Here is a 20,137-nt window from a genome sequence, read left to right as displayed (position 1 = left end):
GTCAGTTAGTTAGGCTAGCTATTACAACTAACAGCCTATGTTAGTTAGGCTAGCTATTACAACTAACAGCCTGTCAGTTAGTTAGGCTAGCTATTACAACTACTAGCCTGTCAGCTAGTTAGGCTAGCTATTACAACTACTAGCCTGTCAGTTAGTTAGGCTAGCTATTACGAACTAACAGCCTGTCAGCTAGTTAGGCTAGCTATTACAACTACTAGCCTGTCAGTTAGTTAGGCTAGCTATTACAACTAACAGCCTATGTTAGTTAGGCTAGCTATTACAACTAACAGCCTGTCAGTTAGTTAGGCTAGCTATTACAACTAACAGCCTGTCAGTTAGTTAGGTAGCTATTACAACTAATAGCCTGTCAGCTAGTTAGCCTAGCTATTACAACTAACAGCCTGTCCGTTAGTTAGGCTAGCTATTACAACTACTAGCCTGTCAGTTAGTTAGGCTAGCTATTACAACTAACAGCCTGTCAGTTAGTTAGGCTAGCTATTACAACTTACAGCCTGTCAGCTAGTTAGGCTAGCTATTACAACTAACAGCCTGTCAGTTAGTTAGGCTAGCTATTACAACTAATAGCCTATGTTAGTTAGGCTAGCTATTACAACTAATTGCCTATGTTAGTTAGTTAGGCTAGATATTACAACTAACAGCCTATGTTAGTTAGGCTAGCTATTACAACTAATAGCCTATGTTAGTTAGGCTAGCTATTACAACTAATTGCCTATGTTAGTTAGTTAGGCTAGATATTACAACGAATTGCCTATGCTAGTTAGTTAGGCTAGATATTACAACTAACAGCCTATGTTAGTTAGTTAGCTTAGCTATTACAACTAACAGCATGTCAGTTAGTTAGGCTAGCTATTACAACTAATTGCCTATGTTTGTTAGTTAGGCTAGATATTACAACTAATTGCCTATGTTATTTAGTTAGGCTAGATATTACAACTAACAGCCTATGTTAGTTAGTTAGCTTAGCTATTACAGCTAATAAAATATGTTAGTTATTTACCCTAGCTGTTACAACTAATAGCCTATGTTAGTTAGTTAGGCTAGCTATTACAACTAACAGCCTGTCAGTTAGTTAGCCTAGCTATTACAACTAACAGCCTATGTTAGTTAGTTAGGCTAGCTATTACAACTACTAGCCTATGTTAGTTAGGCTAGCTATTACAACTAATAGCCTATGTTAGTTAGGCTAGCTATTACAACTAACAGCCTATGTTAGTTAGGCTAGCTATTACAACTACTAGCCTGTCAGTTAGTTAGGCTAGCTATTACAACTAACAGCCTGTCAGTTAGTTAGGCTAGCTATTACAACTAACAGCCTGTCAGTTAGTTAGGCTAGCTATTACAACTAACAGCCTATGTTAGTTAGTTAGGCTAGCTATTACAACTAATAGCCTATGTTAGTTAGGCTAGCTATTACAACTAATAGCCTATGTTAGTTAGGCTAGCTATTACAACTAATTGCCTATGTTAGTTAGTTAGGCTAGATATTACAACTAATTGCCTATGTTACTTAGTTAGGCTAGATATTACAACTAATTGCCTATGTTAGTTAGCTAGGCTAGATATTACAACTAACAGCCTATGTTAGTTAGTTAGCTTAGCTATTACAACTAATAAAATATGTTAGTTAGGCTAGCTATTACAACTAATTGCCTATGTTAGTTAGTTAGGCTAGATATTACAACTAATTGCCTATGTTAGTTAGCTAGGCTAGATATTACAACTAACAGCCTATGTTAGTTAGTTAGGCTAGCTATTACATTTTTACATGTGGTCCTCTGTAGCTCAGCTGGTAGAGCATGGCGCTTGTAACGCCAGGGTAGTGGATTCGATCCCCGGGACCACCCATACGTAAACATGTATGCGCACATGACTGTAAGTCGCTTTGGATAAAAGCATCTGCTAAATGGCAAGTTATTATTATGTCATTTAGCATTCATCCAATTTGCTGAGTAGAGTGTTGGAAGCTATTTTGTAAATGACATCGCCGAAGTCAAGGAACGGTAGGATAGTCAGTTTTACAAGGGCATGTTTAGCAGCATGAGTGAAGGAGGCTTTGTTGCGAAATAGGAAGCCAATTCTAGATTTAACTTTGGATTGGAGATTCTTAATGTGAGTCTGGAAGGAGAGTTTACATTTACATTACATTTACGTCATTTAGCAGACGCTCTTATCCAGAGCGACTTACAGGAGCAATTAGGGTTAAGTGCCTTGCTCAAGGGCACATCGACAGATTTTTCACCTAGTCGGCTCGGGGATTAGAACCAGCGACCTTTCGGTTACTGGCACAACACTCTTAACCACTAAGCTACCTGCCGCCCCGTTTACAGTCTAACCAGACACCTAGGTTTTTGTAGTTGTCCAAATATTCTAAGTCAGACCCGCCGAGAGTAGTGATTCTAGTCGGGTGGGCAAGTGCAAGCAGCGTTCGATCGAACAGCATGCATTTAGTTTTACTAGCGTTTAAGAGCAGTTGGAGGCCACGGAAGGAGTGTTGTATGGCATTGAAGCTCGTTTGGAGGTTTGTTAACACGGTGTCCAATGAAGGGCCAGATGTATACAAAATGGTGTTGTCTGCGTAGAGGTGGCTCTGAGAGTCACCAGCAGCAAGAGCGACATCATTGATATACACAGAGAATAGAGTCGGCCCGAGAATTGAACCCTGTGGCACCCTCATAGAGACTGGCCCTCCGATTTGACAAATTGAACTCTATCTGAGAAGTAGTTGGTGAACCAGGCGAGGCAGTCATTTGAGAAACCAAGGCTATTTAGTCTGCCAATAAGAATGTGGTGATTGACAGAGTCAAAAGCTTTGGCCAGGTCGATGAAGATGGCTGCACAGTACTGTCTTTTATCGATCGCGGTTATAATATCGTTTAGGACCTTGAGTGTGGCTGAGGTGCACCCATTACCAGCTCGGAAACCAGATTGCATAGCGGAGAAGGTACGGTGGGATTCGAAATGGTCGGTGATCTGTTTGTTAACTTGGCTTTCAAATACTTTCGAAAGGCAGGGCAGGATGGATATAGGTCTGTAACAGTTTGGATCGAGAGTGTCACCCCCTTTTGAAGAGGGGGATGACCGCGGCAGCTTTCCAATCTCTGGGAATCTCAGACGATACGAAAGAGAGGTTGAACAGGATAGTAATAGGGTTTATGACAATTTCGGCGGCTAATTTTAGAAAGAAAGGGTCCAGATTGTCTAGCCCAGCAGATTTGTAGGGGTCCAGATTTAGCAGCTCTTTCAGGACATCAGTTATCTGAATTTGGGTGAAGGAGAAGGGGGGGGGGGGCATGGGCAAGTTGCAGCGGAGGGTGCAGAGCTGGTGGCCGGGGTAGCCAGGTGGAAAGCATGGCCAGCCATAGCAAAATGCTTAATGAAATTCTCGATTATCGTAGATTTATCGGTGGTGACAGTGTTTCCTAGCCTCAGTGCAGTGGGTAGCTGGGAGGAGGTGCTCTTATTCTCCATGGACTTTACAGTGTCCCAAAACTTTTTGGAGTTAGTGCTACAGGATGCAAATTTCTGTTTGAAAAAGCTAGCCTTTGCTTTCCTAACTGATTGTGTATATTGGTTCCTGACTTCCCTGAAAAGTTGCATATCGCGGGGGCTGTTCGATGCTAATGCAGTACGCCACAGGATGTTTTTGTGCTGGTCAAGGGCAGTCAAGTCTGGGGTGAACCAGGGGCTATATCTGTTCTTAGTTCTGACTTTTTTGAATGGGGCATGCTTATTTAAGATGGAGAGGAAAGCACTTTTGAAGAACATCCAGGCATCCTCTACTGACGGAATGAGGTCAATATCCATCCAGGATACCTGGGCCAGGTCAATTAAAAAGGCCTGCTCGCTGAAGTGTTTTAGGGAGCGTTTGACAGTGATGAGGGGTGGTCGTTTGACTGCAGACCCATTACGGACGCAGGCAATGAGGCAGTGATCGCTGAGATCCTGGTTGAAGACAGCGGAGGTGTATTTAGAGGGTAAATTAGTCAGGATGATATCTATGAGGGTACCCATGTTTACGGATTTAGGGTTGTACCTGGTAGGTTCCTTGATAGTTTGTGTGAGATTGAAGGCATCTAGCTTAGATTGTAGGATGGCCGGGGTGTTAAGCATATCCCAGTTTAGGTCACCAAGCAGTACGAACTCTGAGGATAGATGGGGGCAAGCAATTCACATATGGTGTCCAGGGCACAACTGGGGTCTGAGGGGGGTCTGTAGCAAGCGGAAAAAGTGAGAGACTTATTTCTGGAAAGGTGGATTTTTAGAAGTAGAAGCTCAAACTGTTTGGGCACAGACCTGGATAGTATGATAGAGCTCTGCAGGCTATCTCTACAGTAGATTGCAACTCCGCCCCCTTTGGCAGTTCTATCTAGACGGAAAATGTTGTAGTTCGGAATGGACATTTCTGAATTTTTGGTGGTCTTCCTAAGCCAAGATTCAGACACTGCTAGAACATCAGGGTTGGCAGAGTGTGCTAACGCAGTGAATAACTCAAACTTGGGGAGGTGGCTTCTGATGTTAACATGAAAGAAACCAAGGCTTTTACGGTTACAGAAGTCAACAAATGATAGCGCCTGGGGGGTAGGAGTGATACTGGGGGCTACAGGGCCTGGGTTAACCTCTACATCACCAGAGGAACAGAGGAGGAATAGAATAAGGATACGGCTAAAGGCTTTAAGAACTGGTCTTCTAGTGCGTTGGGTACAGAGAGTAAAAGGGGCAGATTTCCGGGCGTTGTAGAATAGATTCAGGGCATTATGTACAGACAAGGATATGGAAGGATATGAGTATAGTGGAGGTACACCTAAGCATTGGGTAACTATGAAAGAGATAGCATCACTGGAGGTACCGATTGAGCCGGTATCCGCGTGTATGGGGGGTGGGACAAAGGAGCTCTCTGAGGCTGGTTGAGCTGAACTTGGGGCTCTACAGTGAAATTGTATAATAAGAACTAACCCAAACAGCAATAGGCTAGGCATATTGACATGGGAGAGAGGCATAACGCAATCACAGGTGTTATTTGAGAGGGCTAAGACAACAACTGGTAATGGCGATGAAAGTTTGGGCTGAGGCTAAACAGATAAACAGGATGGGGTACCGTGTAAAGGAACAGTCCAGCAGGCATTAGCTGTGTAGCTGAGTGATCATAAGGTCCAGTGAACAGCACAAAGTAAATCCGGGAGCAGATCGTAGGCTGCTAAATCACAGGCGAGCAGGAGGCACGGCTGTTGATTGCGCGTGCTAACGGGCCCGGGGCTAGCAGATGGATCTTCATGGTCGTCGCGACAGGAAGCCTGTTGAAACCACATCAGACGATTACGTCAGCAGACCAGTCGTGATGGATCGGCGGGGTTGTTGTCGACACTAGGAGGTCCCGTCCGGTTGACAGAGAGGTAGATCGCCAGGAGATGGGCCTGGCTCGAGGCTAGCTCAAGGCTAACTGGTATGTCGGGAAGTGGTGATTAGCCAACAACAGCCATTCGGATGCAGCTAGCTAGTTGCGATGGTCCGGTGTTAAGGTCCAGTGATTCAGTGATTCCGGCAGAAAATCCGAAATGCTCTGGGTCGATAGCACGCTGTGCAGACTGGCCGATAATTGTCCAAGCTAGAGCTGGCTGGTAGGTAGTGCAGGCCACGGACAGTGGAGAAGACTGCTAACGGTGGCTAATAGCTAATAGCTAGTTAGCTGGCTAGTTGGCTAGTTTCAGCCGTGGGTTCTTGATAAAAGGTATGAAGAAATAATAGAATCCGTTCCACATTGGGTGAGGCGGGTTGCAGGAAAGTATATTTAGTTAAAGGATGGAAAGTGAGATAGAGAAATATATACGAATAAAAGACAAAAAAAAAAAAAAACTGGCTATTTACACGAGGACACAACACAATACACGACCGCACTGCTACGCCATCTTGGTTAGGCTAGCTATTACAACTAATAACCGATGTTAGTTAGTTAGGCTAGCTATTACAACTAATAACCGATGTTAGTTAGTTAGGCTAGATATTACAACTAATAACCGATGTTAGTTAGTTAGGCTAGCTATTACAACTAATAACCGATGTTAGTTAGTAAGCCTAGCTATTACAACTAATAACCGATGTTAGTTAGTAAGGCTAGCTATTACAACTAATAACCGATGTTAGTTAGGCTAGCTATTACAACTAATAACCGATGTTAGTTAGTAAGCCTAGCTATTACAACTAATAACCAATGTTAGTTAGTAAGGCTAGCTATTACAACTAATAACCGATGTTAGTTAGGCTAGCTATTACAACTAATAACCGATGTTAGTTAGTAAGCCTAGCTATTACAACTAATAACCGATGTTAGTTAGTAAGGCTAGCTATTACAACTAATAACCAATGTTAGTTAGGCTACCTATTACAACTAATAACCGATGTTAGTTAGTAAGCCTAGCTATTACAACTAATAACCAATGTTAGTTAGTAAGGCTAGCTATTACAACTAATAACCGATGTTAGTTAGGCTAGCTATTACAACTAATAACCGATGTTAGTTAGGCTAGCTATTACAACTAATAACCGATGTTAGTTAGTAAGGCTAGCTATTACAACTAATAACCGATGTTAGTTAGGCTAGCTATTACAACTAATAACCGATGTTAGTTAGGCTAGCTATTACAACTAATAACCGATGTTAGTTAGGCTAGCTATTACAACTAATAACCAATGTTAGTTAGGCTAGCTATTACAACTAATAACCGATGTTAGTTAGGCTAGCTATTACAACTAATAACCGATGTTAGTTAGGCTAGCTATTACAACTAATAACCGATGTTAGTTAGTAAGGCTAGCTATTACAACTAATAACCAATGTTAGTTAGTTAGGCTAGCTATTACAACTAATAACCAATGTTAGTTAGTTAGGCTAGCTATTACAACTAATAACCGATGTTAGTTAGTAAGGCTAGCTATTACAACTAATAACCGATGTTAGTTAGTTAGGCTAGCTATTACAACTAATAACCGATGTTAGTTAGTTAGGCTAGCTATTACAACTAATAACCGATGTTAGTTAGGCTAGCTATTACAACTAATAACCAATGTTAGTTAGGCTAGCTATTACAACTAATAACCGATGTTAGTTAGGCTAGCTATTACAACTAATAACCGATGTTAGTTAGTTAGGCTAGCTATTACAACTAATAACCGATGTTAGTTAGGCTAGCTATTACAACTAATAACCGATGTTAGTTAGGCTAGCTATTACAACTAATAACCGATGTTAGTTAGGCTAGCTATTACAGCTAATAACCGATGTTAGTTAGTTAGGCTAGCTATTACAACTAATAACCGATGTTAGTTAGTTAGGCTAGCTATTACAACTAATAACCGATGTTAGTTAGTTAGGCTAGCTATTACAACTAATAACCGATGTTAGTTAGTTAGGCTAGCTATTACAACTAATAACCGATGTTAGTTAGTAAGGCTAGCTATTACAACTAATAACCGATGTTAGTTAGTTAGGCTAGCTATTACAACTAATAACCGATGTTAGTTAGGCTAGCTATTACAACTAATAACCGATGTTAGTTAGGCTAGCTATTACAATGAATAATCGATGTTAGTTAGGCTAGCTATTACAACTAATAACCGATGTTAGTTAGGCTAGCTATTACAACCAATAACCGATGTTAGTTAGGCTAGCTATTACAACTAATAACCGATGTTAGTTAGGCTAGCTATTACAACTAATAACCGATGTTAGTTAGGCTAGCTATTACAACTAATAACCGATGTTAGTTAGGCTAGCTATTACAACTAATAACCGATGTTAGTTAGTTAGGCTAGCTATTACAACTAATAACCGATGTTAGTTAGTAAGGCTAGCTATTACAACTAATAACCGATGTTAGTTAGTTAGGCTAGCTATTACAACTAATAACCGATGTTAGTTAGTTAGGCTAGCTATTACAACTAATAAAATAATAATAATAATAATTGGTCATTTAGCAGACGCTCTTATCCAGAGCGACTTACAGGAGCAATTAGGGTTAAGTGCCTTGCTCAAGGGCACATCGACAGATTTTTCACCTAGTCGGCTCGGGGATTAGAACCAGCGACCTTTCGGTTACTGGCACAACGCTCTTAACCACTAAGCTACCTGCCGCCCTACCTAATAACCGATGTTAGTTAGTAAGGCTAGCTATTACAACTAATAACCGATGTTAGTTAGTTAGGCTAGCTATTACAACTAATAACCGATGTTAGTTAGTTAGGCTAGCTATTACAACTAATAACCGATGTTAGTTAGTAAGGCTAGCTATTACAACTAATAACTGATGTTAGTTAGTAAGCCTAGCTATTACAACTAATAACCGATGTTAGTTAGTTAGGCTAGCTATTACAACTAATAACCGATGTTAGTTAGTTAGGCTAGCTATTACAACTAATAACCGATGTTAGTTAGTAAGGCTAGCTATTACAACTAATAACCGATGTTAGTTAGTTAGGCTAGCTATTACAACTAATAACCGATGTTAGTTAGTTAGGCTAGCTATTACAACTAATAACCGATGTTAGTTAGTAAGGCTAGCTATTACAACTAATAACCAATGTTAGTTAGGCTAGCTATTACAACTAATAGCATATGTTAATTAGTTAGGCTAGCTATTAAAATAATATCCTATGTTAGTTAGTTAATTAGTTAGGCTAGCTATTACAACTAATAGTCTATGTTAGTTAGTTAGGCTAGCTATTACAACTAATAGCCTATGTTTGTTAGTTAGTTAGGCTAGCTATTAGTTAGGCTAGCTATTACAACTAATAGCCTATGTTAGTTAGTTAGGCTAGCTATTACAACTAATAGCCTATGTTAGTTAGTTAGGATAGCTATTACAACTAATTGCCTATTTTAGTTAGTTAGTTAGGCTAGCTATTACAACTAATAACCTATGTTAGTTAGTTAGTTAGGCTACATTAAAATGCTGAAACCTGACCGTAGCTGCTCATCTAGAATGATTCAAAGGTTTACAAAAATACCTTTGTTTGTAGATGCATTGGCTTGTATTAAATTACATCATCTCTGTGTGTGTGTCATGTGTGATGCATGCACCTAAATAAATACAGCTGGCCGTGCGCCCATGCACACAATCATATTACCAGTTTGCCATTTTGAATGCAACTCCCTATTTATAATTGGCCAGTATGAAATGTAGGCTATTATGTAAATCCTGTGCCAATTAAAGACTGTATCTAGGAATATTTTATAGCCTGCCTATGTGCCGATCTTTAACTCTTAATTCTACTAGATCACATCATGTGGTCCCTCTCTTCACTCTTTTCTCCTATTTGTCCCCTTTCTTTCTCTTCAATCACTCTCTCTGCTCCCTCGATCCCTCTTTTCCATCTCTATCCTCTCTGCTTCCCTTCCCTATTTCCTCTCCCGCTCTCTCATCCATCTCCTCTGCTCCCTCTCTCTCCCTCTCCCTCTCCCTCTCTCTCTCTCTCTCTCGTTCTCTCTCTCATCTGTCTCTCTCCGCGGCCCCCTCTTTCCCTCTCCCTCTCTAACCATGTGATTTACGTGTTTGACAATGCTCTCTCATGTCCCTCTGTTTCGGTTGCTAGGGAGGGGAGACAGTCCTAGGCAACGTTGTACGCAAACCTCCAGCCGAGACGCGAGAAACAGGATAACGTACACTAGTTTGAACCATCAAGAGGCGACGGTGAAGAGTGGACCGAGCGACCGCGCGCAACCGATAGTTTTCATAGTAGCCACATTGAAAATTCTCCATTTTGTATACAGGCGACGGTCTAGTGACTTTGGGAAGCAAGATGACGACATTAACGATGCCCGGAATGCGATAAGTGCGCAACCGTCATCACCAAAGTGGACTTCCCTTTTGCTCTTTCACTTTGCCGCTGGCCAGGTCAACACATCACATCACCACACAGCTGCGTAGCCGCCTGCGCGTCGAGCTGGCCTCCGACTCGCTCTCTCGACGGACTGACCAGACAGTCAAACCACCGCGAAGACTCCAAGAGAGGATCCACTGGTTTTTTGGGGGGTGATTGTTGTTCTGCGGAACAGTGGAACAGGTGACACTGACATCTGCTCCATCTGTCGAGCTGAATTCAAGCTCATATGGAAACTAATATGAAATGTCTAGAGCCCTGAGGTAGTCGTCTGTTAACACACGGCAGAGAACATATCTGCTGAAAACTTCCATGGAGTAAAGTAGCCGACAGTAAGACGCGGACAGCATCCAACTGAATATATGATACCCAAATGGCAAGTCTGCGTCGGTTGGAAGTTTGTGGAGCCATTTTATCTGTTCTGGGAAGACATTTATACTCCTATTCACATTGGTCGACTGCTCGGCTGACTCCAAACAGACACGAAGGGACTATGTTTTATCATAAAAATTCAGCTTTATATTGTTGAGTTAAATTATTATTATTATTATTATTATTATTATTATTATTATTATTATTATTATTATTATTATTATTATTATTATTATTATTATCACCACTACTCAGCTGCTTTTGGTTGTTGATAATAATAAGCTTCCAATTGGCTTATTCATCCCCTCCTCTCCCCTTGAACTATTCCCCAGGTCGTTGCTGTAAATGAGAATGTGTTCTCAGTCAACTTACCTGGTAAAATAAGTGTAAAAATTAAAAAATTAAAATGACAAATCCGTCAATATTATTGTAATGTATAGATGTCAGTTGACACCTCATCTAATGTGGGGCGGTCAGACAGGGCCACTCCTAGTACCATGTGTGGGTCTGTGGCTGCTGAGCTAGCAGAGAGAAATCACTGGCCTATTAGGGTACACAATGCCCCCTGTTGCTGCGGGTCCTGCCACTGGCTCCTTTCTCCACCACTTCAGAGAAGTATCCTCCGACCGGGCTGACCAGCACCAGCCTCAGTTCAGAGTAGTATCCTCCGACCGGGCTGACCAGCACCAGAACCAGCGACAGCCTCAAACCCAGCCTCAGCCTCAGCCTCAGCCCCAGCCCCAGCCTCAGCCTCAGCCCCAGCCTCAGCCCCAACCCCAGCCTCAGTTCAGAGTAGTATCCTCCGACCGGGCTGACCAGCACCAAACCCAGCCTCAGCCTCAGCCTCAGCCTCAGCCCCAGCCCCAGACTCAGCCTCAGCCTCAGCCCCAGCCAGACCAGCCCCAGCCTCAGCCCCAACCCCAGTCTCAGACAAGGCTTCAGCCTCATCGCCTGATTCCATCCTGACTCAGGCAGTATCCAACGGCAGGCTGCCGGGCCACGGGCGTAGCAACGGGCGTAGCAACGGACACGGCATGGGCAACTCCTCCAGAAAGGAGGAGGAGGACGAGGAAGAGGAGGAGAAGGATGGGGAGAAGGAGAAAGTAATGGCGGAGGAGAAGAGGAGGAGGAGGAAGAAGAAGAAAGAGGAGGAGATGGAGGACGATGAGCTGCCCTTAGGGGTGGAGGAGATGCTGGCGAGCGGAGATCCCGTCTTGGACCTGAGCTATAAGAAGTTCCGGAGGTTACCCGGTGTGGTCTGTGGGCTACGCCACCTGGAGAAGCTGTACGTGTGTGGGAACAGCCTACGGACCCTCCCGGAGAACATCGTCCAACTGAAGGGCCTCCGCATCCTGGCTCTGGACTTCAACAAGATGGAGGACGTCCCGTTGGCTATCTGTCAGCTCCGCAACCTGACGCGTCTCTACCTGGGCTCCAACCGCCTGATATCCCTCCCTCCGGAGCTACGCAACCTTCAGAGCCTCCGCTGCCTCTGGATGGAGAGCAACTACTTCACGTGCTTCCCCCGCCAGCTCTACGACTTACCCCACCTCAGGTCCCTGCAGATGGGGGACAATAGGCTACGGACCCTGCCTCCGGACCTGTGGCGCATGGAGGCCCTGCGGGGACTGTGGCTCTACGGAAACCGCTTCACCGAGTTCCCCCGGGTCTTACTCCGCATGGTGGATCTGGAGATCTTAGACCTGGACAAGAACAAGATCGAGGTGTTCCCTAACCTGAGCCGGCTCCCCGCCCTCCGCCTCTTCTCCTACGACCACAACCCCGTGGAGGGGCCTCCCGGCGTGGGAGAGGAGGTGTTGCTGGTTGGGGAGGGGGCCCAGGAAGAGCTCCAGGATCGGGCGGACAGGAAGGCTAAGAAGGAGCAGGAGGCGAGGGACGCGGAGGAGGCGGTGCTGGCCGGGGACGGGCCTGTGATCCAGGGCATTCTAAAGACGGCCAAACAGAACAGTGCGTCGCACGCCGGGCACAAGTACAATGAGGTGGTAACCGTGGCGATGCCCCTAACCGAGGAGGAGAGGAGGAAGAAGGAGATGGAGGCGGAGTTAGAGAGGGCGTTGAACGATTACGGGGCGGGGCTTGAGTATGACCTAGAGGGGATAGAATATGAGAAGGAGGAGCTTATATGCGAGGGGGAAGGGTTTGAGGGGTATGATGGTGGGGATTTGGAGTACGAACGAGGAGATATGGACTATGAGTATGAGGAGGGGGAGGAGCTAGAGGAACCAGGAAGACAAGGGGGCCGGCATTGATGACTGACTGATTGACTCCTCCTCCTGCAAAGGCTCAGACTCCTCCCCTCCTAAATCTAGACTTGTTTGACATTGCGGCAGACATTGCAGGCGACTGACTGATCTACAAGTCACCTTGCATCATAAATAACTACTTAGAATTATTTGTAGATCAGTCAGTCACAATTGACCTTCAATGCATCACGGATTTGATGCTCTCGGACACAGCCTCTCACTCCTCCCTTCTTAAGACGTTGACCCTTCCTCTTCCTCTTCCGAAGACTCTGAATACTTGACAGCTTCCTGATTTGCACTAGGTGGGGAATTTGAGAACTAAGTGGACAAGATATGGGCAAAATGCCCAGGAATTAGCTATCAAGTGAATTAAAATATTTTTCTTCTGCCTTCCTTGGCTAGGCTAGACATTTTTATGAGAACGCTCCAGCTGTCATGACAACGCCCAACCAGAAGGTTGTTTAAACTTTAGTAAATCCTGTGTGAAATGAATGAATGAGTGAATGAATGAATGAATGACTAGCCTCCTGAACCTGTTACTTTGTCTTTCTCTCTGTAGTTAGCAGTAGGACAGGGCTGAGACACTAAATGACTCATTAGATGTTTTTCTAACTGACCTGAAGATAGATTCATGCACTGGCACATTGCGGAGATGATGGATGGATGGCAGGCAGCGGCGTCTTTGCCAACTCGGCAAATTGGCAAGTCAGAGCAGGACTCAGGTGATGCTGTGTGTGTGTGTGTCAATGTGTGTGGTGTGTGTGTGCTTGGAGTGTGTGTGTGTGTGTGTGTATTTGAGTGTTTGTGTGTGAATGCGGACACGCAAGTGTGTGTATATGTGTGCGTGTGTGAACGTGTACACGTTTGAGTGTGTGTGTGCTTGGAGTGTGTGTGTGTGTGTGTGAACGCGTACACGTTTGAGTGTGTGTTTTGAAGTGGGGGTATACATGTACCTATTACCTTGTAATGTGATACAGTTTGTTTTGTCAATTCCATTATGTGTGCAAAGGAAATCTAATCTTGCCTCATTAAATAATGATTGAGTTTATCAGGTTGGAGTGAATCATTCATACACAGGGAGACCAGGGCCGTATCCACTAAGCTTCTCAGGAATCTGTTACAACTCCCAGCTCAGAGGGGGTTTTAGGATGATGTTCAGACAATATCTGAGCCAAGAGGTAAATCTACTGTGCATCAAATGTTGCAATGATAAAACGTTTGATATAATATTCCCCTGACACGATCACCTCTCTTATATTATTGCCTAATATGTCGAGGACCGAGTTTGGGAAACACTGATGTAGGTCATTAAATAATCTAAAGAAAAATGGGTTTATTTATTAGCCTAGTGGTTATTAGTATTTAGGCATGTCATGTGAAATAGGCCTCATTGTCAAAAGCGCAAAGAGATACTGTTGCTATTAGGTCTAGAATATTAATGGATTGATCATATCAAAACAGAAATATGAAAACATTATTTTATTTCCAAAGCAATTTCATGTGGCACAGGAACCCCTGACTTGCTGCATTTTTCTATTATCAAGACACCTGCTGGTAACTGGGCCCGCATTCACACAGTCTGAGAGTAGTGATCTAGGATCAGTTTAGCCTTTTAGATCATAATTAATACGATAAAATGGACGGGGGGGGACCTGATCCTAGATCAACATGCCTTTTGAAAAGAGATCTAGGGTGTCACGCGAAGGGTAACATCAATAATTAAGCCGTTCAAAATTGCACTAGTTAGAAGCAAATATTAAGCTTAATTGGTGTAATATACAAGACAGTAAAAATGTATTGAAGACCACTAACTTTTCCCTCATTGTCTTTGTAAATGTGTCCATTACTTGTTGATGTTTCTCATCCATTTTGTCTTGTTTGCGGACAGTGGCTGTGTTCTTTGTAAGTACACAATCCAACAGCATCATTTGTACAGTATTCATTACCCAATCCTTAACAAGACCTTCACCTCCCTCCTTCCCTCTGCCAGTGGCGGGGAGTGTTATCAGTACTCTCCTGAGCATGTTTGTGCCAAGAGGGAGAGAGAGAGTTGGAGAGAGAGAGAGATAGATGTGAGGGGGATAGAGGGAAGAGAGAAAGAGTGAGAGAGAGAGGGGTGGGGGATAGAGGGAAGAGAGAAGAGAGAGAGAGAGAGAGAGAGAGAGAGAAGTGGAGAGAGGGGGAGAGAAAGAGAGAGAGGAGAAAGAGAGAGAGCGGGAGAGGAGGGGGGTGGGGAGAGCGAGAGAAAGGGAGAGCGAGGAGGAGAGGAGAGAGGGGTGAATAGTTGCCTGGGGTACTTCTCCATAAAAGGCATGTGGAGGAGAGACGTTTTAAACACGAGATGGAATGTCACCAAGAAAACAAGGGAGAGAAGAGAGAGAGAGACCACTATGCAGGTACAGTTAGGATGCGTCACAAATGGCATCCTGTCATGCCTTATGGGCGCTGGTCTAAAGTAGTGCACTATCTAGGGAATAGGATGCCATTTGGGAAGCAGTTAGAGAAAACACAACTCTACACTCAGAGGAGAGGGTCATAGGTCAGCTGGCATCAGAGAGGAGAGGGTCATAGGTCAGCTGGCATCAGAGAGGAGAGGGTCATAGGTCAGCTGATATCAGAGAGGAGAGAGGAGAGGGTCATAGGTCAGCTGGCATCAGAGATGAGAGGGTCATAGGTCAGCTGGCATCAGAGAGGAGAGGGTCATAGGTCAGCTGGCATCAGAGATGAGAGGGTCATAGGTCAGCTGGCATCAGAGAGGAGAGGGTCATAGGTTAGCTGGCATCAGAGATGAGAGGGTCATAGGTCAGCTGGCATCAGAGAGGAGAGGGTCATAGGTCAGCTGATATCAGAGAGGAGAGAGGAGAGGGTCATAGGTCAGCTGGCATCAGAGAGGAGAGGGTTATAGGTCAGCTGGCATCAGAGAGGAGAGAGGAGAGGGTCATTGGCCATCTGGCATCAGAGATGAGAGGGTCATAGGCCAGCTGACATCAAAGAGGAGAGGGTCATAGGTCAGCTGGCATCAGAGAGGAGAGAGGGTCATAGGTCAGCTGGCATCAGAGATGAGAGGGTCATAGGTCAGCTGGCATCAGAGAGGAGAGGGTCATAGGTCAGCTGATATCAGAGAGGAGAGAGGAGAGGGTCATAGGTCAGCTGGCATCAGAGAGGAGAGGGTTATAGGTCAGCTGGCATCAGAGAGGAGAGGGTCATAGGTCAGCTGGCATCAGAGAGGAGAGGGTCATAGGTCAGCTGGCATCAGAGAGGAGAGGGTCATAGGTCAGCTGGCATCAGAGATGAGAGGGTCATAGGTCAGCTGGCATCAGAGAGGAGAGGGTAATAGGTCAGATGGCATCAGAGAGGAGAGAGGAGAGGGTCATTGGCCAGCTGGCATCAGAGATGAGAGGGTCATAGGCCAGCTGACATCAAAGAGGAGAGGGTCATAGGTCAGCTGGCATCAGAGAGGCGAGGGTCATAGGTCAGCTGGCATCAGAGAGGAGAGGGTCATAGGTCAGCTGGCATCAGAGAGGAGAGGGGTCATAGGTCAGCTGGCATCAGAGAGGAGAGGTTCATAAGTCAGCTGCCATCAGAGAGGAGAGAGGCGAGGGTCATTGGCCAGCTGGCATCAGAGATGAGAGGGTCATAGGCCAGCTGACATCAAAGAGGAGAGGGTCATAGGTCAGCTGGCATCAGAGAGGAGAGAGGAGAGGGTCATATGTCAGCTGGCATCAGAGAGAGTAGAGGGTCATATGTCAGCTGGCATCAGAGAGGAGAGAGGGTCATTGGTCAGCTGGCATCAGAGAGGAGAGGGTCATAAGTCAGCTGGCATCAGAGAGGAGAGAGGGTCATAGGTCAGCTGGCATCAGAGAGGAGAGAGGGTCATAGGTCAGCTGGCATCAGAGAGGAGAGAGGGTCATTGGTCAGCTGGCATCAGAGAGGAGAGGGTCATAGGTCAGCTGACATCAGAGACGAGAGGGTCATAGGTCAGCTGACATCAGAGACGAGAGGGTCATAGGTCAGCTGGCATCAGAGAGGAGAGGGTCATAGGTCAGCTGGCATCAGAGAGGAGAGGGTCATAGGTAAGCTGGCACCAGAGAGGAATGGGTCATAGGTCAGCTGGCATCAGAGAGGAGAGGGTCATAGGTCAGCTGGCATCAGAGAGAGAGGGTCATAGGTCAGCTGGCATCAGAGGAGAGAGGAGAGGGCCATAGGTCAGCTGGCATCAGAGAGAGAAGGTCATAGGTCAGCTGGCATCAAATGACATTATGAAGGGCAGCTCAGAACAGCTGAAGATGGATTTTAAAGAACTGATTGGGTCTCTACTTGACACCAACAAACTGGCCCTCTGCCCTCCCTAAATCGTGGCATTGAACGGTCCAGCAGACTTTTAGCCCTCCATAACTGGCTACGAGACTATTGCAGCTCTGTGGGTGTAACATTTATTGACAATTTTGATACCTTCTGTCAACAAAGCTCGTATTATAAGGAGGATGGGATCCACCCAAATCATTTGGGTTCCTGGATCCTTTCACAGCATTATAAGGCTGTGTTGAGACAATGACTTATCAATGACCCAAGTCCAGCTAATTTAATCCCTACCATTGTGTCTCTGAGTTGTCATAATGATTCAGCAAATGTACATTATCCTAGGGGCGTTGGAAGACACAATGTAAATAACCTAATTTATGTCCCTCTTACTGCCCGGAATGCCTCTGCTGATCCTACAGCTATTGTATGCAGTACTCATATGCCTATGAACCAGAGTAATACTGTTAGCACTGAGGTGGTGTGCCCTAGTAGGAAGTCCACTGTGTGCAGCTCACCCTGCAGTAACATAAATAACATGAGTATGTCTACCTCTGCTAAGCATCTCAGTAAAGCAAGAAAAATGATCAAGCATCCCAGAAAAGTGTTAAAAATAGCCCATGTTAACATAAGTAGCTTAAGAAGGAAGGTTCATGAAATCAATAATTTGCTAGTAACAGATGACATTCATATTCTGACTATCTCTGAAACTCACCTAGATAATACCTTTGATGATACAGTGGTAGCAATACAAGGTTATAACATTTACAGAAAATACAGAAATGCCAACGGGGGCAGTGTTGCGGTCTATATTCCGAACCACATTCCTGTAAAGCTTAGAGAGGATCTCATATTAAATACTGTTGAAGTAATATGGCTACAGGTTCATCTGCCTTACCTAAAGCCCATTCTGGTGGGAAGCTGCTGTAGACCAGCAAGTGCTAACAGTCAGTATCTGGATAATATGTGTGAAATGCTTGATAATATATGTTATATCAATAGAGAGGTATACTTTCTTGGTGATTTAAATATTGACTGGCTTTCATCAGGCTGCCCACTCAAGAGAAAGCTTAAAACTGTAACCAGTGCCTGCAACCTGGTTCAGGTTATCAGTCAACCTACCAGGGTAGTTAGAAACAGTACAGGAATTAAATCATCAACATGTATTGATCATATCTTAACTAATGCTGCAGAGATTTGTTTGAAAACAGTATCCAAATCCATTGGATGTAGTGATCACAATATAGTAGCCATATCTAGGAAAACCAAAGTTCCAAAGGCTGGGCCTAATATAGTGTATAAGAGGTCATACAATAAGTTTTGTAGTGATTCCTATGTTGTTGATGTGAATAATATTTGTTGGTCTGTGGTGTGTAATGACGAGCAACCAGACGCTGCACTTGTCACATTTATGAAATTGCTTATCCCAGTTACTAATAAGCATGCACCCATTAAGAAAATGACTGAAAAAACAGTTAAATCCCCATGGATTGATGAGGAATTGATAAATTGTATGGTTGACAGGGATGAGGCAAAAGAGATGGCAAATAGGTCTGGCTGTACAACTGATTGGAAAACACATTGCAAATTGAGAAATCATGTGACTAAACTGAATAAAAAGAAGAAGAAACTACACTATGAAACAAAGATAAATGAAATAAAGAATGATAGTAAAAAGCTTTGGAGCACCTTAAATGAATATTTGGGCAAAAAGGCAAACTCAGCTCCATCATTCATTGAATCAGATGGTTAATTCATCACAAAACACACTGATATTGCCAACTACTTTCATGATTTTTTCATTGGCAAGATTAGCAAACTTAGGCATGACATGCCAGCAACAAACGCTGACACTACACATCCAAGTATATCTGACCAAATTATGAAAGACAAACATTGTAATTTTGAATTCCGTAAAGAAAGTATGGAAGCGGTGAAAAAAGTATTATTGTCGATCAACAATGACAAGCCACCGGGGTCTGACAACTTGGATGGAAAATTACTGAGGATAATAGCGGACGATATGGTCACTCCTATTTGCCATATCTTCAATTTGAGCCTACTAGAAAGTGTGTGCCCCCAGGCCTGGAGGGCCACAAATGAGACACAAATGACTGATGATTGGCTGAAAGAAATGGATGATAAAAATATTGTGGGGGCTGTTTTGTTAGACTTCAGCGCTGCTTTTGACATTATCGATCATAGTCTGTTGCTGGAAAAACGTATGTGTTATGGCTTTACACCCCCTGCTATATTGTGGATAAAGAGTTACAGTGGGGAAAAAAAGTATTTAGTCAGCCACCAATTGTGCAAGTTCTCCCACTTAAAAAGATGAGAGAGGCCTGTCATTTTCATCATAGGTACACGTCGACTATGACAGACAAATTGAAAAAAAAAATCTCAGAAAATCACATTGTAGGATTTGTAATGAATTTATTTGCAAATTATGGTGGAAAATAAGTATTTGGTCACCTACAAACAAGCAAGATTTCTGGCTCTCACAGACCTGTAACTTCTTCTTTAAGAGGCTCCTCTGTCCTCCACTCGTTACCTGTATTAATGGCACCTGTTTGAACTTGTTATCAGTATAAAAGACACCTGTCCACAACCTCAAACAGTCACACTCCAAACTCCACTATGGCCAAGACCAAAGAGCTGTCAAAGGACACCAGAAACAAAATTGTAGACCTGCACCAGGCTGGGAAGACTGAATCTGCAATAGGTAAGCAGCTTGGTTTGAAGAAATCAACTGTGGGAGCAATTATTAGGAAATGGAAGACATACAAGACCACTGATAATCTCCCTCGATCTGGGGCTCCACGCAAGATCTCACCCCGTGGGGTCAAAATGATCACAAGAACAGTGAGCAAAAATCCCAGAACCACACGGGGGGACCTAGTGAATGACCTGCAGAGAGCTGGGACCAAAGTAACAAAGCCTACCATCAGTAACACACTACGCCGCCAGGGACTCAAATCCTGCAGTGCCAGACGTGTCCCCCCTGCTTAAGCCAGTACATGTCCAGGCCCGTCTGAAGTTTGCTAGAGTGCATTTGGATGATCCAGAAGAGGATTGGGAGACTGTCATATGGTCAGATGAAACCAAAATAGAACTTTTTGGTAAAAACTCAACTCGTCGTGTTTGGAGGACAAAGAATGCTGAGTTGCATCCAAAGAACACCATACCTACTGTGAAGCATGGGGGTGGAAACATCATGCTTTGGGGCTGTTTTTCTGCAAAGGGACCAGGACGACTGATCCGTGTAAAGGAAAGAATGAATGGGGCCATGTATCGTGTGATTTTGAGTGAAA

At 44.1% G+C, this 20,137-nt stretch overlaps 1 protein-coding gene across 1 annotated transcript; it reads left to right on the top strand.

Annotated features, from left to right (window-relative positions):
• Positions 1-10,797: 10,797 nt before the first annotated feature.
• LOC121531519 (leucine-rich repeat-containing protein 10B-like) lies at positions 10,798-13,326 on the top strand. The gene has a single exon (XM_041836771.2). The coding sequence runs from the start codon at positions 11,298-11,300 to the stop codon at positions 12,531-12,533; it is 1,236 nt and encodes a 411-aa protein (XP_041692705.1). The 5' UTR covers positions 10,798-11,297; the 3' UTR covers positions 12,534-13,326.
• The last annotated feature ends 6,811 nt before the right edge of the window (positions 13,327-20,137 follow it).

Source organism: Coregonus clupeaformis, unplaced genomic scaffold, assembly GCF_020615455.1.
Source record: "Coregonus clupeaformis isolate EN_2021a unplaced genomic scaffold, ASM2061545v1 scaf1171, whole genome shotgun sequence".
Lineage (NCBI taxonomy): Eukaryota > Metazoa > Chordata > Actinopteri > Salmoniformes > Salmonidae > Coregonus > Coregonus clupeaformis.
This window is presented reverse-complemented; position numbering and strand designations above follow the sequence as displayed.

Excerpts from the sequence above, each read along its gene's own strand:
- LOC121531519 (XM_041836771.2), top strand. The coding sequence starts at position 11,298 with ATGGGCAACTCCTCCAGAAAGGAGGAGGAGGACGAGGAAGAGGAGGAG.